This window comes from Kwoniella europaea, chromosome 1, assembly GCF_036810445.1.
Source record: "Kwoniella europaea PYCC6329 chromosome 1, complete sequence".
NCBI lineage: Eukaryota > Fungi > Basidiomycota > Tremellomycetes > Tremellales > Cryptococcaceae > Kwoniella > Kwoniella europaea.
In genome coordinates, this window is record NC_089487.1 from 12,259,355 (window position 1) to 12,286,185 (window position 26,831).

The 26,831-nt window shown below is 48.3% G+C and overlaps 13 protein-coding genes across 13 annotated transcripts; 5 read left to right on the forward strand and 8 right to left on the reverse strand.

The window, feature by feature from the left end:
- Positions 1–58: 58 nt before the first annotated feature.
- V865_004671 (uncharacterized protein) lies at positions 59–1,182 on the forward strand (the record flags this gene model as incomplete). The annotated part of the gene is made up of 3 exons (XM_066228448.1): positions 59–376; positions 423–719; positions 772–1,182. 3 exons carry the CDS (start codon positions 59–61, stop codon positions 1,180–1,182), a joined length of 1,026 nt encoding a protein of 341 aa, XP_066084545.1.
- Positions 1,183–1,391: 209 nt separating this feature from the next.
- V865_004672 (uncharacterized protein) lies at positions 1,392–2,627 on the reverse strand (the record flags this gene model as incomplete). Its single annotated transcript, XM_066228449.1, has 1 exon — positions 1,392–2,627. One exon carries the CDS (start codon positions 2,625–2,627, stop codon positions 1,392–1,394), a length of 1,236 nt encoding a protein of 411 aa, XP_066084546.1.
- A 250-nt stretch (positions 2,628–2,877) lies between these two features.
- V865_004673 (uncharacterized protein) lies at positions 2,878–3,846 on the reverse strand (the record flags this gene model as incomplete). The annotated part of the gene is made up of 1 exon (XM_066228450.1): positions 2,878–3,846. One exon carries the CDS (start codon positions 3,844–3,846, stop codon positions 2,878–2,880), a length of 969 nt encoding a protein of 322 aa, XP_066084547.1.
- A 570-nt stretch (positions 3,847–4,416) lies between these two features.
- V865_004674 (uncharacterized protein) lies at positions 4,417–5,265 on the reverse strand (the record flags this gene model as incomplete). The annotated part of the gene is made up of 5 exons (XM_066228451.1): positions 4,417–4,505; positions 4,557–4,697; positions 4,747–5,043; positions 5,103–5,162; positions 5,214–5,265. The coding sequence occupies 5 exons, from the start codon at positions 5,263–5,265 to the stop codon at positions 4,417–4,419; spliced, it is 639 nt and encodes a 212-aa protein (XP_066084548.1).
- Positions 5,266–5,308: 43 nt separating this feature from the next.
- V865_004675 (uncharacterized protein) lies at positions 5,309–9,513 on the reverse strand (the record flags this gene model as incomplete). Its single annotated transcript, XM_066228452.1, has 2 exons — positions 5,309–5,659; positions 9,460–9,513. 2 exons carry the CDS (start codon positions 9,511–9,513, stop codon positions 5,309–5,311), a joined length of 405 nt encoding a protein of 134 aa, XP_066084549.1.
- Positions 9,514–10,165: 652 nt separating this feature from the next.
- On the reverse strand, positions 10,166–10,801 carry V865_004676 (uncharacterized protein; the record flags this gene model as incomplete). Its single annotated transcript, XM_066228453.1, has 1 exon — positions 10,166–10,801. The coding sequence occupies one exon, from the start codon at positions 10,799–10,801 to the stop codon at positions 10,166–10,168; it is 636 nt and encodes a 211-aa protein (XP_066084550.1).
- A 293-nt stretch (positions 10,802–11,094) lies between these two features.
- V865_004677 (uncharacterized protein) lies at positions 11,095–12,293 on the reverse strand (the record flags this gene model as incomplete). Its single annotated transcript, XM_066228454.1, has 5 exons — positions 11,095–11,487; positions 11,596–11,869; positions 11,919–12,044; positions 12,094–12,153; positions 12,208–12,293. The coding sequence occupies 5 exons, from the start codon at positions 12,291–12,293 to the stop codon at positions 11,095–11,097; spliced, it is 939 nt and encodes a 312-aa protein (XP_066084551.1).
- A 294-nt stretch (positions 12,294–12,587) lies between these two features.
- Positions 12,588–13,184, reverse strand: V865_004678 (uncharacterized protein; the record flags this gene model as incomplete). The annotated part of the gene is made up of 4 exons (XM_066228455.1): positions 12,588–12,728; positions 12,779–12,900; positions 12,995–13,013; positions 13,083–13,184. The coding sequence occupies 4 exons, from the start codon at positions 13,182–13,184 to the stop codon at positions 12,588–12,590; spliced, it is 384 nt and encodes a 127-aa protein (XP_066084552.1).
- Positions 13,185–13,499: 315 nt separating this feature from the next.
- Positions 13,500–16,422, forward strand: V865_004679 (uncharacterized protein; the record flags this gene model as incomplete). Its single annotated transcript, XM_066228456.1, has 14 exons — positions 13,500–13,580; positions 13,635–13,856; positions 13,936–13,972; positions 14,021–14,053; positions 14,111–14,238; positions 14,295–14,641; positions 14,691–14,923; positions 14,977–15,119; positions 15,171–15,317; positions 15,368–15,394; positions 15,448–15,646; positions 15,703–15,863; positions 15,913–16,113; positions 16,162–16,422. The coding sequence occupies 14 exons, from the start codon at positions 13,500–13,502 to the stop codon at positions 16,420–16,422; spliced, it is 2,220 nt and encodes a 739-aa protein (XP_066084553.1).
- A 596-nt stretch (positions 16,423–17,018) lies between these two features.
- Positions 17,019–19,704, forward strand: V865_004680 (uncharacterized protein; the record flags this gene model as incomplete). The annotated part of the gene is made up of 3 exons (XM_066228457.1): positions 17,019–17,322; positions 17,411–17,771; positions 17,859–19,704. The coding sequence occupies 3 exons, from the start codon at positions 17,019–17,021 to the stop codon at positions 19,702–19,704; spliced, it is 2,511 nt and encodes an 836-aa protein (XP_066084554.1).
- A 242-nt stretch (positions 19,705–19,946) lies between these two features.
- On the forward strand, positions 19,947–20,947 carry V865_004681 (uncharacterized protein; the record flags this gene model as incomplete). The annotated part of the gene is made up of 3 exons (XM_066228458.1): positions 19,947–20,273; positions 20,326–20,411; positions 20,509–20,947. 3 exons carry the CDS (start codon positions 19,947–19,949, stop codon positions 20,945–20,947), a joined length of 852 nt encoding a protein of 283 aa, XP_066084555.1.
- Positions 20,948–21,025: 78 nt separating this feature from the next.
- On the reverse strand, positions 21,026–23,573 carry V865_004682 (uncharacterized protein; the record flags this gene model as incomplete). The annotated part of the gene is made up of 11 exons (XM_066228459.1): positions 21,026–21,121; positions 21,174–21,292; positions 21,345–22,342; positions 22,396–22,447; positions 22,499–22,562; positions 22,611–22,768; positions 22,819–23,006; positions 23,062–23,122; positions 23,174–23,292; positions 23,340–23,469; positions 23,537–23,573. The coding sequence occupies 11 exons, from the start codon at positions 23,571–23,573 to the stop codon at positions 21,026–21,028; spliced, it is 2,022 nt and encodes a 673-aa protein (XP_066084556.1).
- A 545-nt stretch (positions 23,574–24,118) lies between these two features.
- V865_004683 (uncharacterized protein) lies at positions 24,119–26,801 on the forward strand (the record flags this gene model as incomplete). Its single annotated transcript, XM_066228460.1, has 12 exons — positions 24,119–24,208; positions 24,252–24,322; positions 24,373–24,405; positions 24,458–24,554; positions 24,649–24,880; positions 24,930–24,970; positions 25,018–25,234; positions 25,277–25,315; positions 25,361–25,552; positions 25,612–25,730; positions 25,777–25,890; positions 25,938–26,801. The coding sequence occupies 12 exons, from the start codon at positions 24,119–24,121 to the stop codon at positions 26,799–26,801; spliced, it is 2,109 nt and encodes a 702-aa protein (XP_066084557.1).
- Between the last annotated feature and the right edge of the window lie 30 nt (positions 26,802–26,831).

Consider the following 26,831-nt stretch of genomic DNA (forward strand, 5'->3'; position numbering starts at 1 on the left):
ACCGCTGACAGTCAGGTACGGTATTGGTCAATTGGCTTCCTCTCTCGCACTCAAGGTGATGAACGATAGACAACCCTACAACTACCTCACTCCGATCTACACTGAATGGGCGATGCTCGGTCTGATGGCTATCGTATATATATGTATTCCCGAATCACCTTTCTGGTGTGCTACTGCGGGTAAACATGATAGGGGAAGAGCTGTTATCAAGAGATTGAATGGTGGTATAGAGGGATATGACGTGGATTATCACTACGATATCATCAAACGATCAGTCGAGAAGGAGAAGTCATACCAGAAAGAGATCGACGGGGAGAGTCATGGGTTTATCCAAGAGCTCAGGAATGTCAAAGAGGTGTTCATCGGGGTCAACGGGGTGAGTATACCACTTTTGAAGCTTGGGCATCGTTGACCTACTACAGTTCCGTACTCTTATTGCCTTCTGGCCCGCGTGTGTTCAACAAATCGGTGGTCTAGCAGTACTCAGTAACTATTCGTCATATTTTGCTCAACAGGCCGGCTTCGGAGATCCATTCTTGTTCTCCCTCTTACTCGCCCTCGTCGCCATTGTCTGTACACTTGTCGAAGCGAGTCTCATCGATCTTATCGGACGTCGATCTCTGTTCCTGCTCGGTGCGGTGACGTCCTGGATTATGTGTATGGTAGTGGGTGGACTGGGTATCATGTCTAATCGATCGGCTACCGTGAACAGGCTAGTGGTGAGTTTTTCCGACACAGAATCATGATTTTATCCCGCTGACCCATCTGCAGCTCGCATTCTCGCTGTTCTGGCGACTTGGATCGACTCTTCTTGGTAATTTGGGATGGGCCTATGTCGCTGAAACAGGTTCTTCCCGACTCAGAGCCAAGACAGCCGGTATCGCAGCAGCAGGCGGTGTATGTCTCGGATTGGTATTCAATACTTCCGTGCCGTATATGTTGAACAACACTGGAGCAAACTGGGGACTAAAAACTGCGTTGTTCTTCGCTGGAATCTCCACTCCATTCGTTGTCGCTTCGTTCTTCCTCATTCCGGATACATCAAGAAGAACCGCTGCGGAATTGGACGAGATGTTCAGGAAGAAAGTCAAGCCTTGGAGATTCAGATCATACGTCTCTGATGCACAGAAGGCGTTGAACGAGGAGAGGGAGAGGGGCCAGCAGGCTCATGCTACTGCTTAGGCTAGAAGGGTGGTAAAGGATAGGTCATGGTGCAAAATGTTATAATATGGTCCTTGAGTCATTTGTTAAAGTTGTGTTTTCGGTTATTTTGTGTGTTTCAACAGCACACGTTTTATTTTCATCAATAGGTCTCTTGTCTCCTGATACGCAGCTCATATAGTGAACAACAACATATAGAATACATGGATACAAATCAACTCCACTACGAATTACCTTGGCTTCACTTCCACCGCGTATACGTGCAAAGCCCCATGAAGATTACTCCTAAAGATCAGATATTTTCCATCAGGAGTGAAGTTCGCATTGGGTTCTAGTCTATAATCACTCTTCTTCAGATCTACTAGCTTCTTACTCTCGAAATAACCAGGTACAATGAGGTTTGCCGAATCGGGAGACTTCAACCCAGCAACATCGGGGATACCCTTCGGAGTGAACAGGTAAAGCCACGTCCCATCTTCCGCATGAGCTACCATCTCTGAGTCGCCACCATCGCCACAGAAGAGAGAGTTATTGGGAGATGAGGAGAAGTGGACCGACCATTCGTTACGGTTGAGGTGGTAGTGCGTCCGTTTACCCGTCTTGAGCTCATATCCAGCCACCCAGAAGTCCTCCCCCCGAGGTGTTTGGAGATCGTACCAGATCGTCTCGCCATCATGACTGAACCATTCATGACCAGCTATCTCCATGTTCATCCTCCGTTCGTGGATTTTGTGTGGTATTATAGGCGTCTCATCGAGTCGCAATGTCCATAATCGATCGACCTGGTGCCATGGACCTTCATGACAGAACATCAAGAGGTTGGGATCGGTGGGGGAGAAGAGGAGGTGGTTCAGCCAGTCGGTAGCCCTGTATACGTCTGTCCGTTGACCGTTCTTCACGTCGATGAGGAATAGGATCATAGGTACTCTTGCTTCTAATCTTTGAGCGAGTCGTAATTCTTTCGCATCAGCATAAGTCATAGGGGTACCATCCGGCCAGTTTGCTACGTAGACGAATTGATCTGTCTTTGGATCTCTTTTACTGAACAAGTCGAGTATATCTGACTTGTATGTCGGATCGACCTCGACCCCAGCGAGATACGTCTCATCGCAGTTGATGGTCTGGATATCGCCGAGAGGTTCTTTACCGATCAAGTGGGTTTCGGAAGTGTCCAAATCGACCCAGTAGAGAGCTTTCGATTCATTGAGGCGGTAATACGCTCGACGATACTTCTTGCCAACGAAAAGCAGAGAAAAATGTTCTGAGATGAGTATGACTTGGGATAGCTTGAAAGTGGATAATTCAACCTTGGATATACCAATTGGCGTGGTTATGACAACACAGTCACCCTCGGGAGTGTACGCGTTGAAGTTGAAGTATAGGCTGGAGGAGCCTGGTTCGTCTGATAAGCGAATCACTCGATGCCCAGAGAGTTCTACCCATTCACGGGGTGTATCTGTCAACATGGTGTGCTGGGAGTGTCACTATGCGAACGATCTTTCGACAAGATGCTCATTTAAGCTGAGATTATGGGTTTTAGGCCGCTCGGACTTCGGTGTAATGATAACGACCGGCCCGTGTGCCTTGTCGGGCTAAGCCTGCGCCAGGGTGTACACACAAGAAAAAGCCCGATACATACTCGTAGAAAAGCTTACGTATTCCAGACCAAATGTCCATGTATGCTGAACTATTTAGACAGTATATAGAACGAGATAGCTAAGGAGCCTCCGCAGTGAGCTGGGTGATGATAATAACACCATTACCGGTATGACCGATCGTGACTGAGCCATCGGTCCCAGCGGCAGTGAGATAGTTCGCTCCACCACCACCGGATCCCGGTGCATAGTATTGACCACCACCACCTCCTCCACTGTATCCTCCTCCTCCTCCACCACCGTTAGACCCTCCACCACCACCACCACCAAATCCACCAGCCGTAGAAGCGCCGGTGGTAGTGGTACCGCCAGTCCATGAAGGTTTAGTGCTACCACCGTTCCCGGAAGACGATGTGCCCGGAGTGGAACCTGACGACAGCCAACCAGCACCACCACCACCAGCACCATACTCAGTAAGGGCAGAACCACCGTTTCCTCCCGTTCCACCCGCGACACCGGTGCTGCCTGCGCTAGCGCTGGTACTGAAATCAGAGTTGGCGTCCGCTCCGGGATGAGTGTTGGGATACGCTGTCTCTCCACCACCACCACCTCCCGCAGCGATGAGCAAGTCGTTATCCGTGGTGTATACAAAGGAACCACCTCCGCCACCAGCTCCGAAACCTGAAGATGCGGTTCCGGCTTGTGCACCGACGACGAGGTTTAGGACGGTGTTCGCGTTGAGGAAGATGGTCGCATTGACTTGAGCGGCCGTACCACCGATGGAAGAGTAATCACCGGCACTGGTCATACCCCCGGATCCAGCTTGGACGGTGAAGAGGTAGTCACCGGCACTCTCGATAGTGTAGGTGGCGACTGCGCCAGTGTAGTCGAAGGAGAGAGCGTCAGAGGGAGCTTGTCGAGCACGAAGGTTGCTGTTGTGGAAAGCACGTTTACTGGGAGAACGGATGGGGAGACCTCTTCGAATGCACTCGGCGTTGGTAGAGCATCTCGGGGCGGGTTTGGCGGTGGTGAAGTCGGTCACAGAGGCGAGAGCGAGTAGAAGGGTCGTAAGGGGGGCGTTGAAAAACATTTTCTGAGGGAGTGCGTGGGTCAGTGAGGTATTTTATATGCGATGACGAGAGGCTCACAAATGAATGTAAGTGGTGCGTACCACCGAGTTGGACGTTGCCGTATGTAAGTAGATTGTTGGTACAGGAATCAAGCGGGGATTGGATGAGTTTTCCAGCTATTTATACGCAAAGACTCTCTGCATGGTCTTGGGTGAACCTCAGCGTAAACAAACAAAGCTGCTGCCTCAACGCCACTAGAGAGACTTCGTATCGGACCAGAGGCATGGCGCATTTTGTCACCTCACTATCCATCCCAAGCAGCTTACGAGCTGGAATGTGCTTTGCGGTAAACATTCAGGTACCCATGAGTAGGGCTGGCATCTGGTAAGGTTGCTCGCGTGCCTGAAAGTCACCAAAAATCTGTCACTCAGATCGACTAGAGTCCCTGATACCGTTGTTGACTATTTGTACATGGGATGGGGCGGAATAAACTATGATAGAGTAATTTGAGGCTACAATGAGGGAATCCTTTACGCTTCATGAAGTTTACGCTAATGATAAGGGCAAATGCTAGGAGACACCAGTCTTCTTCACATAAGATCCGCGTGACCATTGCTAAGTGGTATTTTGCCCTTGACTTTGGCGATCAGGTCGGGTAATTTGTAAGGTTTGATGATGACTGGTGAGCTAGTTAGCTTGGAAGGCGCTTGTGCTTTAGCATAAGACTCACCATCGTCCATTCCAGCCGCTAGAGCCTGATCTATCTGTCCCTGTCTCGCATTACCCGTCAACGCGATGACCAGCTGGGGCTTGAGGACGCCTTGTGCTTCAGACTGCCGTATATGCTTGACAGCAGTGAGTCCATCCATAACTAGAATCATTTTCAGCGCAAAGTCGACTATTAAGCAGATCTGACTCACTTGGCATCTCGAGGTCCATCAGTATCACATCATAGACCCGCTTTCCTATGGAATCATGTATATAGTCGAGAGCTTCCTGGCCATTATTCGCTACGTCGCAGGTAAAGCCCGCTTTGACGATCTGACGTTTGAGAACAGTCTGGTTGATGATGTTATCCTCGACAATGAGGAAGTGGATGTTGACTGGACCAGGTGTGATCGATTTGACAGGGCTGTACGAGAGTGTAGGTGCTGGAGCAGTGAGTTTCAGAGTAGATATGGTATCCTCCAGGGTCTTTTGCGGTTGGCCAGTGCGAGCTTGGATGAAGAAGCGGAACACTAAAGGGTCAGCTAAGCTCATGGATGGTCAGACTCACCACTCCCAACTCCAAGCTGACTTTCTAGTTCGATCCGACCGCCAAGGAGTTCGGATATCCCTAAGAGTCGAGCTATCAGCTTGGGCCATTGCTCCATCACGGAACACTCACTCTTGCAGATAAACAAGCCCAGTCCACTCCCACCAAACTTGGTGTGGACCATTTTGTTGCCCTCTGTAACATGATCAGCTACACCCATATTTCAATCACTCACGAGAGAATCTCTGGAATAATCCTGCTTGTTCAGTCGGCCCTAACCCAGGTCCGGTATCTTTGATAGCCACAAACAACCAGACCTTCGTGTCCTCTTCCACTGGTAGAGTAACCGCTGTTGCTTGGGTCGAGGACGGAGCGCAGGTATCATCTGCAGGCGGTGCAAAGCCTATCTCGTATTTCACCGTGATGACTCTGATCTTACTGGACGCTGTGAATCGGATGGCATTGGATATAAGATTGGTCACCACTTGGTGCAGTCTGACATGATCGGTCTTGATGGAAGCGATACCTGCTCGATCTATATTCTCGCCAAACTCTAGTACCAGCTGGATCTTCTTCATCTTGGCCTCGGACGCAAATACAGAGACAATCTGAATATTAGCTATGTACTGCGAATCGTTCACTCACCTTCTTAGCCTCCGCCTTCAGATCCGATCCAAAGTCATGCAGTGAGAGCATATCCAACTGGATCCGAGCGAGAGATAGAACGTCGTTGGCTATTCTTTCTTGCACTAAGCCGCATTGGTGTATACCTGGCATATCAGCGTAGTTCTACAGATGCTCACTCACTATCTAAGGCCTCCAAATCCTCGTCAATCTCCGCGAGTAGCTCTGGAGTCGCCTTGAAGCCATTTTGTCCCACGGCACGAAGTTGGCCCTGCAACGCCGTCAGATTCTCCTTTACCAGAGACGAACATTGTAATATTGCAGATACCGGGGTTCTAATCTCATGCGATGTTAGATCGACCAATAGCTCTTGCTGCTGCTTCGACTCTTCCGCTTCTATCCTTCTTCTTTCCGCTTCGAGCAACTTTTCCTCTTGATAACTGACATCGGATAGACATCCCAGCACACCAGATAAACTGGAGTCGATCTTGTCTAGACGAATGAATGTACCAGATACCGAAGTTCCATTGGACCATTTCCACGTTTCGGTTGTTTCCCGTTCATCGCCATGTACCACCTGATTCCATTTGAACTCCAAGTCATCTCTGATGCTTTCATCGACAAACTCAGCCCAATTGTTGAGGTCTACGTCATGTGGGATACCTGTGTAAGCTCGGTATGTGTCATTGCCGTAGATGATCTTGCCTGTCGCATCGGCTCGGAGTATACCAGAGGGACAGTAGTCTAATATCACGTCAATTTCTTGTTGTCGCTGAGCGTACAGCATCTCCAGGTGGGCACGTTTCTTTCCTATTTGCATGTGCAGGTGGACCCGAGCGAGAAGTTCTTTCGGCTTGAAAGGTTTGAGCATAAAATCTTCCGCGCCCTCGACGAAAGCAGCCAGTCGTAACTCGTCATCTGTAGCTGCACTAAGCAGAACCATGGGGATCATCCGGGTTTGAGGATCCGACCTAATCGCGGTGAGCAGTTCCTGACCATTCATTATAGGCATCATCAGGTCGGATAGGATCAAATGAGGTGAGGTCCTTCGGGCCAATTCGAGTGCTTGTTTCCCATTGACCGCTTCGATGACTCTACAATATGGAGAGAATATATTCTTGACGTAATGTCGCATATCGGTATTATCGTCGACGAGAAGTAACACATCATTCCGATCGAACAGATATCCTTCTGCACGGGTTGAACTCGATTCGTTGTTCTCTGAGCCAGTCGATTCGAGGTCGGCATCACTGGGTGATATCCAATGCATCGCTTCGTCCACCACTGCTTTGCCATATGTACCAAAGTCGGTTCGTGCGAGGTTATCTTGAACTACTTGCCGTTCGATGAGGGGTATCCTCGCTGTGAATGTTGATCCATGTGGTCCACCACTTTCCTCGGCTGTTTGACTGGTAATGAGTAAGTCTCCCCCGTGCAAACGTACGATCTCTTTGGAAAGGGCAAGGCCGATACCTGTACCTTCTGTTCCACGAGACAGAGCGGTCGTGGCTCGATGAAAACGGTCTGTTACAGCGGATAACTCTGCAGCTGGTATACCAATACCGGTGTCGATGATGGCGATGTCGGCGTGAGTGAGGTAGTACTTTAAATCGATAGTAATGACCCCTTTTTCGGTATACTTCAGTGCGTTACTGATTAGGTTGGTCACTACAGTCTCGAGTAGAGTTGGGTCGACAAATACCATCCCTTCGTGGGGTTCAATCTGGATCTTGTAGTCTATCTTTCTCCTTTCAACAGCTGGTTTGAACATCATAGCTAGATCTTTGACAAATGTACCCAGATCCAATGGCATGAACCGACCGGTAAGTTTACCCGCTTCTATACGTGAGAAGTCGAGTAAAGCATTGACTAGTCGTTGTACTCTGGCAAGGTTACGCTGAGCAAGGGACAGAGCGGTACGTTGACTTGATGAGAGAGTTGTACGAAGCACATCGTCCAGAGGTCCAGCTACCAGAGTCAAAGGTGATCTCAGATCATGTGCTGCACCTTGGAACCAGGCTGTTTTGGCTCTTTCCATTCTGTCTCTTTCTAATTGTCTATTGATTTCTGCTTCAGCTGCTCGGACTGTACCCAAAGACGTGGTGAGGTGAGCCCGCAACACATGGATCCAATCTTCATAAAACGAGTCGAGGGGAGAGGCGATGTTTAGTCCGATTATGACCACCGCCTGAGGAGTCTCTACCGAACTTTCACTGGATATAGGTACGATGATGGCTGATTCGGGCAGCGCCTCCCATTCGCGAAGCGGGAAACCTTTGATTAAGTCGGTACAATCGTCTACTACAACGGCTTGACGAGTGGATATGGCTTGCGCAATTGGCCAAGATTGTTTATCGTAGCTGTATCGCATACGACCTGTACCAGATGACAGAGCTGAGATGGCGGATAAAGTTGGTGAAGACAGTTGATTCCCCTTCAGACCGAAGGAAGCGCGGGAGAAGCGATCAGCGGATAGTGGCAGATCAAGGTCTGTTGGCGCGGCTTGGTGACCCTCGGGGATACCTATCGACGATTCTAGATGGAGACTGACATGATTAGGCTCGGACCCAACCTCGACGCTGTAGCACATAAGGAAAGGGACGTCTTTGGGGTTCTGCTCAAGCACTTCGACAATGCCGTTGTAAAAATCGTTGGTGGTCCTGGCGGTGAGGAGTTGTTCCGATAAATCACGCATGGTCTCTTGTCTTCTTCGAGCGAGAACTGATGCAGTGGTGTCTCGTGTAGGGTTAAACAGGCTGTGATACAGATTAGATGGTGGATCTCGGGCAGTTGAGAAGAAATCACCCACCCTAATGGCTTCCCATCCTCATCGAATAAAGGGATAAAGCTCCAAGTATGATACTTCTCCACCCAGTAACCCTTTGGCCCTCGTCTATACAGTAACAAATCGTCTTCTCGGTAACACGGCTCACCCGCTGACAAGCACCGGTTGATCAAGTGGGATACACTATCCCAGACAGGGCCCCAAGCTTCTTTCACTCGTGCTGATCTACCCCACATATGAGGGTGGTCCACTATCTGAGCGTAGTTGTCGTTGCTGCAGGGTATCAGCGGGAGCTTAACGATACTTGACTCACTATATCATCTGGAAATCATCGCCTAGCCACAAGGCATCTTGAGTGGGAGATCTAAGCACCACTTCTATCATCATTTCTATCACTGAAGACCATTTCTCTCTGGGTCCTAGTCGTGTTTTGGACCAGTCTGTCCGTGCGAGTAGAGATTTACAACCAAGAGAGGGAGAGGGAGGTAGGACCTTCTCAGAAGATCCGTTGCTGTCCAACGAGAGGTGGGTCGGCTCGTTATGAGTTTCGGGGGCGACTAGAGGTGTAGATTGGATTAAGGAGGGTGGATCAGGTGCCACAGGGTGTATAGACACCATTTTGAAGTCTGAAGGGAGGGAAGTAATCACGCAGAGTGAGTTGAGATGATCCTCTCTTGGTACGATCGTCTTTATCAGGTTGAGATGTTTTTGCCTCGCCTTAAGAGGGAAAACCGTGTCGTCTTCATTTGCTGATATCCATTGCTCGAACTGTTCTAGTGTTTCTGGCTGCATGAGCTCCTCTAAATTTTCGCTCCCACTCCATTGATCCCACTTGTCATTCTTCCAGCCTATACGACTTCGCGATGGACCTGCGTACGCGTGTTGAGTCGTGAGGATGAACGCGGGGAAGGGGTAGGTCTGTAAAGACATTTATAAGCGGGTGTGAGCCATGCAGAGGGGCAAACTCACCTCGATGTACGAGACTGAAGCCCTAGGAGATGTATCCGAGGAGTTTACGACCATGATTCTAGGTCTGACACCATAAAGTGAATGATATATTGCTGAAACAATGAGAAGAGCATGAAAATATGTTGAAAAGTTGCATCCCAAAAGATAGAGTTGGAGCATCTCACTGGAATACCGTTTAAAGGACGAGTTGGTAACCTGACAAGCCTGGAATTCAGGGTTTTTTCGTGACGTAAAACACTTGAAAGCAGGGATACAGAGCTCTACTCGTAGAGGGATCAGATGCCGGAAGAGCACAAGACGATGCCGACGGACACGGATGAGATGTCGATCAGGCATACATAACTCAAAGGATGGGTTGGAGGGGTCTTCAAGTGCATATCTTCCAAAAGTCATCTCTCATTGCAAGCTGTCAAGCTATGCGAAGTGGATGAAGGGCAGAAGGCATCTGCAGACTGTACAAGAAGAAGTGCCAGAACCGGATGCTAGATAGGAGAGATGGAAACCCTCTTTGTCATCTTCTTTGTGGTATAAGTAATCCAATAATTTTATAATACAGCTTCATCGAAGCGAAGCCTCATTGCATCATTCGAGCAAGGCATTTCGGACCGATCTTCAACATTATTGCAAAGCTACAACCTAGATGTATTGAGAATAATCTTTGGTCAGCTTAATCGCAATCTCTGGTAGCTACAAACCCACTCACACATCATATCCCGTCCACCTTCTTACCCTCGCTGATACTAGCTGTATCCACCGGTTTCAGAGCCTTCTTCAGTCCCTCCAGTATATCCTCGTCCAGCCTCCTAGTTTTCTCCTCGCTGGCCCAACGCTCTTCAACAGCTTTTCGTTCCTTTTCGTACCCGCTCTTCCTCTCTATACTCAATTTCTCCAAACTTGTTATCCAATTCTCCATCTGCGTCTTCTTCTCTCTCAACTCTTTATCTAATCGGTTCTTATCCTCCGTGACGTTCTTAAGCTTCGTTTCGAGGTCTTTGATCTTGGGATTTAATTCGTTTCTCACTTTCTCCTCTCTAGCTTTCTCTGCATCTGCTTTTTCCTTCTTAGCTTCCCTTGCTGCCTTTTCTTTTTCACTTGCTGCCCGCTCGTTATCGGCTTTACGCCCTTTCCGTTCATCCTGTAGATCCTTTTCCGCATCATCTCGCTTGGTATAAGCTACTCGAGCGGCCTCTTCAGCCTCTTCCAGTCGGTTGGTGGTGTCGTCTAATTCACGGGTGACATTGGGATAATCATCGTACACCGCTAATAATCGCTGTAGGTCGATCGGCTGGCGAGTGAGTGGTGCAGCGGTAGACGTATCTTTACGGCTGTTGAATAGGGGCATGGTGCGAACTTGTAAGCTGTTGGATAGCCTTGTGAAGAGGAGAAAGAAGTGATATTTGCGTAGGAAGAAGAGATGATGAACCCAGAGTACAAAAATGGAGTATCCCCAGTGACGTCACTTTTGTTTACACCTGAGATGGGCATACTGTACTCATCTTTCAGATGAATTTGCATGGTTAGAAATACACAGTTGGATTGATACTATGATACAGATAACCCAATAAGAAACGCATCGTGTCCTGCTTGATCTCACCTAGCCCTTAAAGGAACCTGATCCCCTCCCCAGAAGCTATCTTAATCATCCAGATTGTACTTCCTGACCCTCTCAATCTCTTTCGCCCTGACCTCACGTTCTTTCTCCGTCCACCCATCCAAGAATACAATCCTATTCTTATCTACCGCTTCCCAACCTTCGTTCGGCTCTAAAGCTTGAGGATACCACCCACGCATGATGACTCCTGGTCTACCACCATCCGGCCAGATGGACGGGACATCGTAGAAGTTGTACATGTCCAACATCGCGTCCATGTGCTCTTCGATCTCCTCGATATCGGCCACACAGAGGAAATGATATCGCAGCGCTGGGTGGATGTTCGTTCGGTAGAGCTGAGAGATGAGCAGGGTGAAGCGATCTGTACCTGGGGGAGGTGGGGTTACACCGGGAAGAAGGGGGGCTCGGATGTTCGTCTGTAATAAGATAGTAAGCATAATTCAAGTGTTTCAGATCTGTATCACAAAATGGGCGATCCCAAGCGAAAGCAAACCAAAGCTATCCTAAGTAGAATCATCACTCACCTTCACATATTCAAACTTCAAACCTGGATTCTTCTCTTTGAAATTCGTAACATTGGTCATCCTGGTCATTACAAACTTTTCACCTGGTCTACCACCTTGTTTATCCATGAAACATCTCGCTCTCATCATTACCGGAGTTAACGAAGCAAAGTACCACCACCCTCTCGAGTCGAGTTGTGTCCATTGGAGTTTGTTGGGTGAAGGAGAGAGATAGTAAGGGTTGTTGAGAGCGTTGTGCGGTGAGGAAGAAAGATCGGAGGGGAGGACGAAAACTCTGGATGCACAAGTGAGCATATCACATCGAAAGAAAGTGATACACCTACCCTCTCTCCTCCTTCATCTCCTCTGCCAGATAGCTCCTTCCAGCTTCGATCTGATCCTTTTCATGTCTGAGGTGGGGCATTGACGCTCGTCCGAGTAATCGGAGGTACATCCTCACGTCGGGTTTACTAAATGGACCCATCAATACCGAGCTCTTGCTTTGTAGATACCACTCACTCATCGTAATTGGTTCCAGGTCTGAGATCAATCAACCAATCATCTGGATTGAGAGGTATACTGTGATTACTAGGAACGATTATCAGCAAGAGATAGAACATTTAATGAACCCACGTTACAGCCCGCGATCTATGATCTGTACCTGCATTAACGTGTGCTCTTGCAGTACGAAGGTTCTCGAGGTATGGCCAGAGCTTCATCTTGTGCTTTGAGGCTGGATTATAAAGATGTATCGATTCAAGAACAAGATGAAGAAGACAGAGCGACACAAGGTTATGTCGTGTTGAGAAGTTCCTAGGTGTACTAGTCTGTGTATCGTTGATTGATTGTGTCTGTGTGTGACTGTAACCATGCATAAGTTTGGTAACCAGGGTACAATGCAATGCATGTGCCCTAAGCATGACTCTATGCATGTCAATGGGTACGGTCGAATCATACATGCTTTGGGCTATGCCAGCCAGCTGTGACAGACGCATACAAAGACGATACCAAGTTTACCCGCTGCCAGTCATCGTGAGGAGCTTATCCCATAGTTTCTCTCTGTTACCTCGATCCGAGGCCCACTTTCCAGGTGATTTAGGCTGCAGCTTGTGGTCCCAAAACTTACCCTCGCCTAGATCAGCTGAAGCTAAGATCTAAAGAGGCATATACGTCAGCATTCCAAGCGATAAAAGTCCTCACTCACCTGTACAGGTATATTAGCGAATTCATCAGGAGTTGTACACATAAATACCAAGCCAAGAGCGGCGAAGTAGTTCAAGGGGAATGGGAATTTGTGTATATCGAATGTCTCAGTTTTGACCAAACCTAGAACGAGGTTATTTTGAATAATCACTGTACGGACATACCTCGATGAACATGGTAGAAGATATATTGAGGGAATCGTTCGTTGAGTACCTACAGCGTACTCTCGGCGTATACTAGCGCCAATAAGATATGGCTAGTGCTACACTGTCCAGCACGGTACTGTCCCTCATTGACTGATCCACAGTCAACAGAGCTCTACTTCTCCCATTCTCAGCGACCTTCTTCAAGCTTAGATTACCTATATCTAGTTTATCATACGATAATCCAGGATTGGCGATGAACATTACTTTTCATCCATGAGATATCAATGTGTGGCTAGCGAACGATAAGCAAGGAGGAATCGAGAGGTCACTTGGATGGTGAATTCTGTTCCTTCGCTATATATATATAGTGGGCTAGATAAGATTTATGCTTGTCCGGTGGAGGTTGATCGCAATGACTATGACGATGACGATGATGGTGATGATGATAATGACGTCGAGCAGTATTTCAACATTTCGACATTGCAACGCTGTATCTTATACATTATACCTCATTTACTCTAGCATCTCATGCTCTTACATCGTCATATACCACTCCAGCTACGATACATGCGTACAATGTCAACTAGCACACTCACGAACGTACTGAGCAAGAGTAAATCGCCTTACTTGCTTCAACATAAAGATAATCCAGTAGCTGTAAGCTCTTCATCTCTCTACTTTCCAAATTATAGCTTATATTTTACTTCGCAGTGGCAAGAGTTCACTCCATCGACAATCTCTCTAGCTAAGCAGCTTGACAAACCCATCTTCCTATCGTCAGGTTACTCAGCATGTCACTGGTGTCATGTCCTAGCGCACGAATCGTTCGAAGATCCAGAAGTAGCGGAGATCATGAATAGGTATTTCGTGAATATCAAAGTGGATAGAGAGGAGAGACCGGATGTGGATAGGATGTATATGACTTATCTCCAGGTGGGCACGCTCGTATCTAGATGGAAGAGTGGTTATGATGATTGACGGAAGATACTCCAAGAGCTAATCACTGAGTTAGGCTACTTCGGGAGGTGGTGGATGGCCGATGTCGATATGTGAGTGAGTATACGACTCATGGAATAGAGCTGACGATTCCAATATAGTCATGACTCCGACTCTCGAACCTTTCTTTGCGGGTGAGATGACCTTAGACTCTGTACCAGGACTAAGCTCATAGCCCTGCTCCCACTTAGGAACGTACTTCCCCAAAGCCCGATTCAAAGCATTGATACTCCGTATTGCAGAACTATGGGACGAAGATCGAGAACAATGTGAAGCTATGGGTAAAGGAGCAGTCGAGCAGCTCAAAGAGATGAGCGGGGTAAGTAATCCAGCCCTAATCTGTGGAGGGGAGGCTGTTCGCTGACTTCCTCCCAGTCATCAAACGTCGCAGAAAGTCTCACATCCATCCTATCCACTTCCCCAGCTACCAAAATCTACACCCAGCTTGTCCGTCTATACGATACACGCTATGGAGGGTTCTCAGGCGGTGGATCAAGATCTAGAGGTCCTAAATTTCCCAGTTGCTCGATGACCCTTGAACCTCTAGCTAGATTAACATCATATGAGCTTTCAGAGGAGATAGATAAGGAGAAATGCAGAGAGATGGCGATGAAGATGATCAGGGGGATATGGAAAGGTGGAATACATGATTGGGTAGGAGGTGGAGTGGCGAGGTATAGCGTGGATGAAAAGTGGATAGTACCCCATTTCGAGAAGATGCTGTGAGTGTACTTTCATTAGAAACCGATTGTTCTAACTCAGCTTGGGTAGGTACGATCAAGCTCAGTTGGTGACGGGCGCACTAGATTTTGCGTTGCTATCCAACCCATCTGAAGGAGAATATGCAGATCAGGTTAAATCTCTTGAACAAGATAGGAAATTATGTTTCGATTTGGCCAGTGATATATTGGAATATACACTGAGGGATCTGCAATCGCCAGAAGGGGGATTCTGGTCAGCTGAAGATGCTGATTCGGCCAGTGAAAAGGGAGGGAAGAAGTCTGGTATGTCAACTGTAATAAAATCTGCCCATGTTGCTGATAAAGTATCTTTGCAGAAGGAGCATTCTACATCTGGGCCAAGAGTGAGCTAGACGAGGTACTGGGTAAAGACGCAGAGCTTGTGGAATACTTTTTCGGGGTAAAAGATGATGGGAATGTGGAGCTACAACATGATATGCACGGAGAGATGACTGGGAAGGTGAGTGAGTGAGTGTGGTTTAAATGTACGATCAAGCTGATTTAGTACCAGAATATACTATATCAAGCGAGAGAGCACGCCGAGGTGGCTGAGAAATTCAATAAGACGGAGGATGAAGTGAGGGAGATTATCAAAAATGCTTTGAACGAGCTGAACCAAAGGAGAGACACGAGAGAAAGACCTGGACTGGATGATAAGGTGCGTTGGTCGCATCTATCTATACCAGGATGCAGGCTGATTCATTACAGATCTTGACCTCGTGGAATGGATTAATGGTAAGTAGTATCCCTAAGAGCGATGGAACAGTCTAATGATAATCACCTCACAGGTCTCGGCACTAGCTCAAGCATCGATAAAACTACCTGACACTTATCCCATCAAGTCCCAATGTCTCCCTGTAGCTGAGAAGGTCGTATCATTTATCAAACAACGTATGTGGGATGGAAATAAAGGCGAATTGGCTAGAAGTTGGCGAGAAGGGAAAGGACCAGGTGGTCAGACGGACGATTACGCCTTTTTAATCAGGGGTGGGTTAGTAGGGATAGACTATGTGTACAAGCTGACCTCGATAATACAATGCTAGGCCTGCTCGACCTCTATGAAGCGAGTGGGAAAGAAGAACACGCATTGTGGCCCATAGAATTGCAGAAACGACAGGATGAGCTCTTCTGGGATAAGCACAATGGCGGATACTTTGCTAGTGCTCCTGATGAGCATGTCCTAGTGAGGATGAAGGATGCTCAGGTGGGTCATATCTTCTTACGAGTGGTTCGTTTGCTGATATATCCTCTAGGACAACGCTGAACCCTCTGCCATGTCCGTGTCACTCCACAACTTGTCTCGTTTATCACTCATCGCAAGTGACGAGTACGAGCTGTACGAGAAGAGAGCGGAAGAGGCGTATCTGTCGATTGGAGAGGAACTGAAGCAGATGCCCAGGGCATTTGGGTATAGTGCGTGTGGGCTGATGGATCTGGAGAGAGGTCATAGAGAGGTAGGTGGTGTATATGCTTGATTGAACGTGGCTGATCGTTCTGGATAGGTCATTATCGTTGGCTCACCAGATAAGCCTCTAACCCGACAATTCCTGCACTTGGTCCATACTATCTATGCTCCGAATCAGGTACTACTTCTTATCAATCCGTCTCATCTACCCAAAGCCTTGGCCGAGCATAACGGAGTGGTAAAATCGCTCATTGAGGGTGATATGACCGAAGTCACCCTTCGGATATGTGAGAATGGTACCTGTGGATTACCAATCAAAGATGTGGAAGAAGCCAAGAAGGTTCTAGGTGTGGTATAAACGGGAATGTACCGCGAATAAAGAACTTTCGATCGGTACAAACCGTACGTAACCTGTGTCTTGTCCAGATCTGCGGTATCTGGCGAAGTGATCCATATAGACAAAGCCGCATTCCGTGTATGTGGACGTATAATGGATGTATGTATACGGTTGAATGCGGAATGTCACTCGTGTTGCGTTGTGGATGTTACGATTTTACCCATATTTAAGCATGAGCCAGCAGTACAGTAACGGAAGTTATCCCGGATGATTCCTCAAAGCGGCACTGGTAGGGCTCACCAGTAACGTAACGATAAACGGGGGCCGAGGAGGATAACAGAGCAAAGTCACGTAAAGGGTCTATCATCTCAGGGACAAAGGGAGAGAGAGAGAGCGAGGAACGTGTATGCATGGAATGTGGATGTGGATGTTATCGGTAATCGCACTCGTAGTATGTGTATCTGCGTCATCAAACCGTTATAGCGTGGGAACATCGCCATCTAACCCACCTTTGATATCCCAACATATATATATATATAACTATGTGACACCTCCCTCTTCTGCTTCTTCTTCTCTTCTCTCTCTTCTCTCTCCATACAAAGTAATACTTACAAAACATGTCAGCAGACACAGCGTCAATCACTCCATTTGGACTTGCACGTTCCACCGTGCAAGGTAAACCTCTCTCAGCGGAAGAGCTCAGGAAGACGGATGCGTTCATGAGAGCGTCCCTCTACCTCTGTCTCGGTATGCTCTACCTCAAACAGAACCCTCTGTTGAAGGAACCGCTCAAGAAGGAAGACCTCAAGACTAGGTTGTTGGGTCACTGGGGTTCAGATTCCGGTCAGATCTTCACCTACATTCACTTTAACAGGTTGATCAAGAAGTATGGCTTGGATGGGTTGTTCATCTCGGGTCCAGGTGAGTGATACCTCTCTCTTACTTGTCATTCAACATATCCTCTATTCAAACGTATACACCCGCTAAATCCCTCTGTTCCCTCTTTCAGGCCACGGAGCACCCGCTGTACTTTCCCAATCCTACCTCGAAGGTGTCTACTCCGAGGTATACCCCAACATCACCGAGGATGAGGAGGGTATGCGACTCTTCTTCAAACAATTCTCTTTCCCCGGTGGTATTGGTTCCCATGCTACACCCGAGACACCAGGTTCATTACATGAAGGTGGTGAATTGGGTTATTCGATCTCACACGCTTTCGGTACCGTATTCGACAACCCAGATCTCATTGCTGTCACCATGGTAGGTGATGGTGAGAGTGAGACTGGTCCCTTAGCTACTTCTTGGCACTCTACCAAGTTTTTGAACCCTATTACCGATGGTGCGGTCTTGCCTATTTTACATCTTAACGGGTGGGTCCCTCCTTCAATCACATCATTCGCGCTTCAATCTCATCATGCATAGGCTTGACATTCAGCTAACGCTTACATCTCGCTTAGATACAAAATCAATAACCCCACTGTCCTCTCCCGTATCTCCCACGAGGAACTCGAAGCCTTGTTCATCGGTTACGGATGGAAACCCTACTTTGTCGAAGGTTCCGACCTCGAGACCATGCATCAAGCCATGGCTGCGACTCTCGAACAAGCCGTCCTCGAGATCAAGCAGTACCAAAAGCAGGCCAGAGACAGTGGTAAAGCTTTCCGACCCAGATGGCCCATGGTCGTCCTCCGATCTCCTAAAGGTTGGACTGCTCCTCGAGATGTCAGTGGTCACCATTTGGAGGGTTATTGGCGAGCTCACCAAATCCCTCTTGCCGATGTCGCTACCAGCGCTGAGCACTTGGCTCTACTCGAGTCGTGGATGAAGTCATACAAGCCTGACGAGCTCTTCGTCAATGGTAAACTCATCCCTGAACTTAAGGAACTCGTACCACAAGGCAACGCTAGGATGTCAGCCAACCCCGTCGCCAACGGTGGCTACTTGAGAAAATCTCTTCGACTCCCCGACTTCAGAAAGTACGCCTTTGAGGTCGTACCAGGTGTCACCAACGCCCCTAGCATGAGCAACATGGCGAAGTGGTTGCGAGACGTCGTTGCTGCCAACCAAACCAACTTCAGACTTTTTGGTCCCGATGAAACGGAGTCGAACAAGCTCGGTGCGGTCTATGAAGCTGGTAAGAAGGTATGGATGGCGGATTACCTCCCAGAAGATGAAGATGCGGGTAACTTGGCTAATGCCGGTCGAGTCATGGAGATTCTCTCCGAGCACACCGTTGAAGGTTGGTTAGAGGGATACGTTCTATCTGGTCGACACGGTCTTCTCAACTCTTACGAACCATTCATCCACATCATCGACTCCATGGTCAACCAACACTGTAAATGGATCGAGAAATGTTTAGAGGTAGAGTGGAGAGCTAAAGTATCTTCGCTCAACATCTTACTCACTGCAACCGTCTGGAGACAAGATCACAACGGTTTCACCCATCAAGATCCCGGCTTCCTCGATGTGGTAGCGAACAAATCACCAGAAGTGGTCCGAATCTACCTCCCACCGGATGGAAACACCCTCCTTTCGGTCATGGACCACTGTCTCGAGAGCAAGAACTACGTCAACGTCATTGTTGCTGATAAACAAGATCACTTGCAATACCTCAACATGGAAGAAGCCGTCGCTCATTGTACCAAAGGTTTAGGTATCTGGGAATGGGCATCGACCTTCCCGGATGAAGAACCCGACTTGGTCATGGCCTCTTGTGGTGATGTACCCACCATGGAGTCTCTCGCAGCGGTCGCACTCCTTCGAACTTACCTTCCCGACCTCAAGATCCGATTTGTCAACGTTGTCGACCTGTTCAAGCTCATCTCTCACTTGGACCACCCTCACGGCTTGACCGATCGAGAGTTCACAGCCATCTTCACCGACGACAAGCCTATCATCTTCAACTTCCACTCTTACCCATGGTTGGTCCACCGACTCACCTACAAGCGACCTGGACACAACAACATCCATGTGAGAGGTTACAAGGAGAAGGGTAACATCAACACTCCCTTGGAACTTGCTATCCGAAATGAGACGGATCGATTCTCACTCGCTATGGATGCAATTGACCGATTGCCAGGACTGAAAGGTAAAGGAAGCAACACTAGAGAGAAGCTTCTCAACGAACAAATTGTCGCTAGGAACATGGCATTCGAGAATGGTATCGATGCCGACAAGTACAGGAACTGGCGATGGGAGTTTGGAGAGAAGAAGGAAGGTGTGCTTGACCAAGTTCAAAAGGGATTAGGTATTGGAAGTGGTAGCGATGCCCCTCCTGCTGCGGTAGTCGGTACCAGCGAGTAGTGGGTGTGTATATGGACAATGAGAAGAAGCTTTATATATGATTTGACATCAAAGTAAATAGTTTTATATGAAATGAGTGAATGCAAAGTATACGAGTATGATCATGTATCGGTTAATATGCGAGGATAGTTCACCGATGAGTCGGGCAACTATGGTCCAGTGAATCTCAAATATAAATATCCCCTGTTATGACCTAGGGAACATCTCATCTCCTTCCAGCTTTCTACACATACCTACCCACCATGAAACCCACTTCACAGCTGTACAAGACAGCAGCAGCGTCTGTGAAATTATCTCCGGCGCTGAAGACTCTAGTGAACCTGCCCAGTGCATTGCCCTCGTCTATACCCGCACCATCCCAGCAAGTGACCACCAAGTTATTCGACAGTATACGATCGAAAGCACCTTCAGACTTGTCCAGACACGCATGGCTGACAGTGGGTACAGCTGCCCTGCTTACTGTCAACTCGCCTGAGGCTATATGTCAGCTGTGGGACTATGCAGGGAGGAACAAGGAGGATGCGGGTGTAATGAGAGAAGTAGGACTGAAATGTATCTCTTTCAATGGGGTGAGTCGACTTTTCTTCACATTGAGCTGGACTGGAACTGATTGACATACAGATACCGCGTACGATCAATGGGCTAGGAACATTGAGAGAACATCTACCGGAGGATGTGAAGCAGGCGTTAGATACCAAGGCTTATAGGTGGGTACCGGGCTCATTCTAGGAGATATCGTCTATTGAGCTGTCCTGCTCATATGAGACTTTGTGATATACATGCTAATACTCTTTGACTACCTAGACAGCCTGATGAATCGAACGTTACTAGGATAACCAAGCAGAGCAGAGAACTATGGGACGCAATCTATGCACCGTTTCATGAGAAACTACTCGACAAACTCGCAGCGTCTCATCCAGATCTACCTGTACACATCCTCAACTCGCACTATGGAGCGTTACTCTCCGATCCACCGAATCTACCATCTCCGAGAATCGGCAGAGTACTCACTTCAGTCATCGCCATCACCTGTCTCAGAGCTCAGAGGGGGGTCGGTCCACAATTAACTTCTCATGTGTTCGGCCTGAAGAAAGCTGGGTTGGAGGAGGATGCCCCGAGGGAGATTGCAGGTGGAGAGTGGTTGTGTAGCGATGAAGGTGCCACGTGGGTGATAGAGAGCACAGATAGAGTCAGTGAGGTGGTCACAGGGGGTAGGATAACTTTTGGTGGGCCAGGGGAGTGACCTTGTGAGTAGATGAGACTGAAGATGTGTGTTGTCAAACTATAGAATAAATGCATATATAACTATAACGACAAGAAATTATTCCTGCTCTGCTCTGACCACATCTGCCCTCTCGTTACGCAAGATACGACCAAAGACCACTTGCAGCTCTCTCCACGACTCGATGAGCGGCCACTATCACATTCCAGTCAGCTGTGATTCCTCATATATACTCTGATCCACTCACGAAGATAATAGCTACTGTGCTGAAGAAAACGAATGCAGCTGCGGCGACACATTGCAGTGTCAAGAGGCCTTTGGAGTATACCACGCCTGTCCCGGCGAGAGGAGCGGGTATCAAAACAACTAACGCAGTGTGTCACCTTGGTACTGATCTGATAAGACGATGACTACTCACGGATGACTAGCAAGAACCCGGCTGTGATCAACCTAAACCTGGTTTGTGACTTTTCCAACTTGATCACACCCTCTGCATACTCTGCATCGGCAGCAGCACTTCTTCCTGAGCCTTTTACTTTTGCCAAAGCAGGTTCGTAATCTACCGCGTTGGGAGCATCGACCACACCACTTTTCTCACTCGACCCGCCGACTTGAGGTGTCTCTTGTCTGGGGAGATGGCCCGATCCGATCGCTCTGGTAAGTTCGAAATCGAAAGAAGCGGGTTTGATCAAGGAGATACCAATTGACAAGATTGCTCCTGCCCCTAAAGCTGATAGTGAACCGGATAAGATCACTTTACTAGCTGTTAAAGTGGTGGTATTGATTGAGCCTTCCAACTTGACCGCGGAGACCAACCATCCGATGAATCCTACGATCAATCCACCCAATACACCAGTGATAGCACCCAGTTTGTTGAGTTTCTTCCAACACATCAATAAACCGATCGGGAAGACACTCCCTGAGGTGCACACCGCCATGAAGTAGAACAAGAAATTGAGATCTAATCCGATATGGGCGAATACAGTATTTATGCCTGCCAAAAAGATCGCCCAGGCGATTACCACCGAGTGATTCACGGTCATCATTTGTGAGTTGGTAGCTGATTTATTGAAGTATTCCCTGTAGACATCGTACGATGCAATGGTAGAGACAGCGACGTATTGAGCGGATAGAGCAGATGTAGTAGCCATGAAAGCGATAATAGTGTACATGGCTGGACCAGCTTTACCTAGTATAGCAATCGAAGCGTATGGTCCAGCGAGACCGGCACCGATCTCAGTGAGACTCAAGGGATTGGGATAGGTGGGGAAAGCGGGGTTTGACTCGAGAGCCCTCGCAGCGAGACCCATGGATGATCCGATACCAAATGCCACGGAGAAGAAGAAGCAGCCGGCGAAGATGAATGCTTTGGAGGTACCGGCGGGCTTTGAGGCGATACTTCGTTGCCAGTAGGATCTATAAGATGGTTGGTAAACAACAGTCTTGAGAGACAGAGAAACAATACTTACTGATCGCAGAAGGACAGACCGAAGAATGAAGTGGCAGCGGTGACAGCGTAGTCTGTTTGTTGAGTCAGTCAGCTTGCTACATTGGGATAGAGATATCGCTCACACATTCCGCCATCACTTCGGAAGGACAGGTATGATTGATGGTCGTTCCCAACAGCTGGTGTGGTCTACTAGCAGAGTCAGATGGCTATACAAAGGGATGGTAACCCACTCACCTCTGACGCAGCCAGGAGCAGATCGTACAGCTTGCCGGGGGAGCCTATGAGATCACCTCGAGTATAGGTAGCCAGCACCAGAACCAATAGACAGGTGAATAGGATGCAGCAGTGTAGGTAATCGGCGACGAATGTAGCTCGAAGACCTCCGGTAAGCACTAGATGGAGTATGAGCACAGGTAGACAGCTTCATCAACAGATTACTTACCATATGCCACGATGACCGTCGGGAGAAGCCAGATGCCAGCATACTGGCTGATACCAGTCATACCAGAGATCACACCGGCACCTCCGATGAGGATCTCACTGCCAACGACAAAGTTGGCAACGATAGCAGCGAACATGTAAGCGAGATGGCCAAGAACACCGAATCGGACCTTAGCGACTTGTAGGAAGCTGGAGCGAGGGATCAGTAAAGGAAATAGCAATGATACATTCCAAATAAACTTACGTCGAAGCACCACCTGCGTTGACCTTGACTTTTGAAGAGATGAATGCGAATGCCGCGATTTCTATATTATACTTGGTAAGGCATTTATCTGCTCTGTACTATGTTTACTTACCAACGAAACCACCCATACCGAACCACCAAGGAACAGAGACACCATAAAGGTAGGTTAGAGTACCCGTCTGAAGGAAGACAGCTGCCCAGACCCAGGCAGAGGTGATACCGACGGACATCCTGTTTCAAAGTCAGTAACCGTCTCGAGCTTATAAGTATACACTTACATTCCAGTCTTTACAGATCGAGAGGCAGAAGAGAACTCCTCGATACGGGATGGATCGTACTGGGTGTATCGTCGTTGGACCCAGGTGAGACCGTTCATGAGAATCGCGAAGAAAGCGCCACCCGCAAGGACTGGGAAGTGTAAGTTGGGTATGAGCACATACATACCATATTATTGGATCAGTATATTGTCACTTACTGGTCGCATAACCAGCACTTTGAGGTAGCAGAGACATGGTAAGTTGATCGAGAATGTGCAGTTGGTCAGTGCAGATCAGGTCCCAAAGATGTGGTATGGGTATGTAAGTTTTACCACATATTATATACATTCCTGGATTAGTACCTATTGTTCAGACTTTCACAAGCTCCCCCTCGGAAGGCCGAATCACTTTATTATGCATTTCTCTTGGTTCTGACTTTGCGGTAACCCGAAACATTCCCTTATTCATGGAGATAACCGTTTAAGACTTGGAGGCTCTAACGACTGATTGCGTTTTTACATCCAGAAATAACGTGATAACTGAGAATTTGATTATTTGGTTTTCACTCGTCCGGATCGCGTCATCGATCATCTTCAAAACAATTTGTATTGTACCACTTTCTCGTCCATCCGATGTTTTGTCCTTTGTGATAGGTTAGCACGCAATGAGTGCATGGTGTATTCATGCAATGATTCAAGCTCCCACGTGAGCAGGAGAACTTCATGGTCGGTCATTAAAGCTAAGCTTGAACATGGAGGTATCACTGTTATAGCCAAGTCACTCTACACCAAGCAAGCACGATGAGCGAGACGCAGACTGAACAGCCCGTGGACCCAGTGGACATACGATGGAAAATGGCCGTCGCCTGTGACGTGTGTAGGAGGCGCAAGGTGGGTGAATCGGGTCAAGAAGCCGAGCTGATAGGGGAAATAGGTTCGGTGTGATGGTGAAAGACCTTGTTCGAGATGTAAGAAGGGTAACAGGGAGTGTACATTCTCGCTGCCGTGAGTGATCGTATCGACAATGATAATACATGGTCTGATATCATCCTCAGTCGACATATAGCTCGTAAAACGCAGGATCCTGGGTGAGTAGACTTACTTTCGAACCGGACTGACCGACAATAGTCCGTCAAAAAGAAGCAGGTCCACTCCCTCACCCACTGAAGATGTTCCTCCTCCGAAACGACCATCTCTCCAAGCCTCATCGTCTAGGAGGGCATCACAAAGCTCACAGGTGGGTACATAGACCATCAGACGTTGCTGACACCCTGTAGACCTCTAATCATCCGACTAAAGATCACCTGCTACTTATCGATCCAGATGATCAGATCGTCTACTCCGGTCCTTCATCCGGCATGCCTCTGTTCGCTCGTCTAGGTCTACTGCGCACAGTCGAAGTTTCGGAGAGTGAGCAAGATGGAAATGAGTTCAGTTCTCACTCGTCATCGGCATTTGGAATCACCAGTGCTGTCTCAGCCAGCAGGGATTACTTTGATATGTGTTTGCAGAGGTGTCCGCAGGAGTTGATGAATAGCTTGATTGGTCATCATCTGAGTACTCGTGAGTGGATCTTTTTGTGGAGAGATGATTATTCTGAAATTACTTGCAGCTGTTTTCTTCCCACTACTTCACGCTCCATCATTCTTATCAGTAAGTCATCCACTCCCAAAAGTCGTTCCCTCGCTCACACCCCTCAGGAATTCATCGCTGTGACCGAACGTCGCTTGAAATGCACCCCTCAATACGGAGCAATGCTCATGAGCATATTAGCCGTTACCGCTCGACTAGTAGAAGGTGGAAGAGGGTTGGTTCCGGCAGCGGATCGAGCTGGAGAAGCCTATTACGAGTTTGCACAGGATCTGCTCAGAGTTAGCAAAAACAAACTGGACATACGGCATATCCTGGCTCTATATCGTGAGTCAACGGTACGACTGGACTCTGCTGATGATGCTGCAGACTTAGCACTGTTCGCAGAAGGAAGGAATGCGTCAACTGGTGGGTAAGGCCCTTCTCTATCAACCACTGCTGATACCCCTCTAGGCGTCGCCTCAAGCTTTGTCGCAGAGGCTATAGGATTAGCATATGCCACGGGGCTACACCGAAGTACAGACGATTTCAGGATGGACCCGGTGACGATGCAAATCAGGACGAGGCTTTTTTGGGCATTGTATTCGTTAGACGTTGCTTTGGCGTATTCTCAAGGGCGACCAGCGTTGATCAGATTATCAGAATGTGAGTGCAACCCACTTTATGCGAAGCTGACACTACCACAGGCAGTATAGAACTTCCAGCTGTGGTGGACAACGGTATGATCACAAAGACAGAAATACTACCCCAACCTGAAGACAATCCACCGGTGATCATGGCAGCGGCGGTGAAGATGATCGAGATATACATTGTCCTAGAGCAGGTAGGTTGATCTATTGCCTACTTTGGCTGACCTGTTACCTATCCAGGTACTGTCCGCCATAAATGCCCCGTTTATCACTATATCTCAGCGGTTCAACCTTGGGGATCCCCCTCGTAGAAGAAGTGAGAAGCTGGCCAGGGCTCAGATATGTCTAGACGAGGTGGGTGGGCTGCTCCATACCTATACTATTGCTGACCCTACATCCAGATCGAGCAGAGCCTTCCTCCGTACCTCGTTCGATCCTCTCTACCTTCAGATACCTCTCTCAACTTAATCTTTCTCCAATCATCACGAGTCAGGTCGACTCTCCTCTTCGTTCGCACACTTATCGCTCGACAATCTCTCATCGACGAGTTCGAACGCAGTCCTGGGCCGTCGGCCGATCCTAGCGAGAGCACGTTAGTGGCATGTCACCTATCCGTCGATATCGTCAAAACATATTCCCGGTTAAGACATTTTGGCTTCCTGCAGTACTGCAACTTCACAGCAGTGTCTCATCTCACCGCTGCGAGTCATACACTAATCGCTTGTATGCTGCGAAGTCCGAATTTGGCGTTTGAACACCGCCCAGATCTGTTATCAGCGATCGACATGCTCATACTCTTCTCATCGAGATTCCCATGTGCCAGAACCGTCGCTCAGCTCTTGGTACAGCTATCCAGAACCCTCGATCTCAGCTCTGGCGATACAAGCGGTACGTCAAGTGAAGCGTTGGCGATCAGGGTACTCGCTAGGAAGATGGCAGTGTCTCCAGGTGACGTACAAGCGATGGCTAAGGACAGGGAGATCCCGCCATCTCCTTTGCGCATTCAAACTACTCCAGAGCAGTACGACTACGACTGGCTGGTCAGAGCGGCGACTGGCGGTACTCCTGCTACGTCGCTTAACAATGATCGATCATTACCACCACTTGCAGAAGCCGTGGGCGAGGTCAACGGGTTCAAGCAGGGTACACCGAGGAATGTACCCAATGTAGAGCTTTCTTGGGATGGGCCAGTGGCTGAGGAACTTCCGCCTGATTGGGGTGACAACTTTTCGTTCTTGAACGATGGGCTGTTTGGATCTCTATAGACAAATTGTATCATATGTATCATATCATGT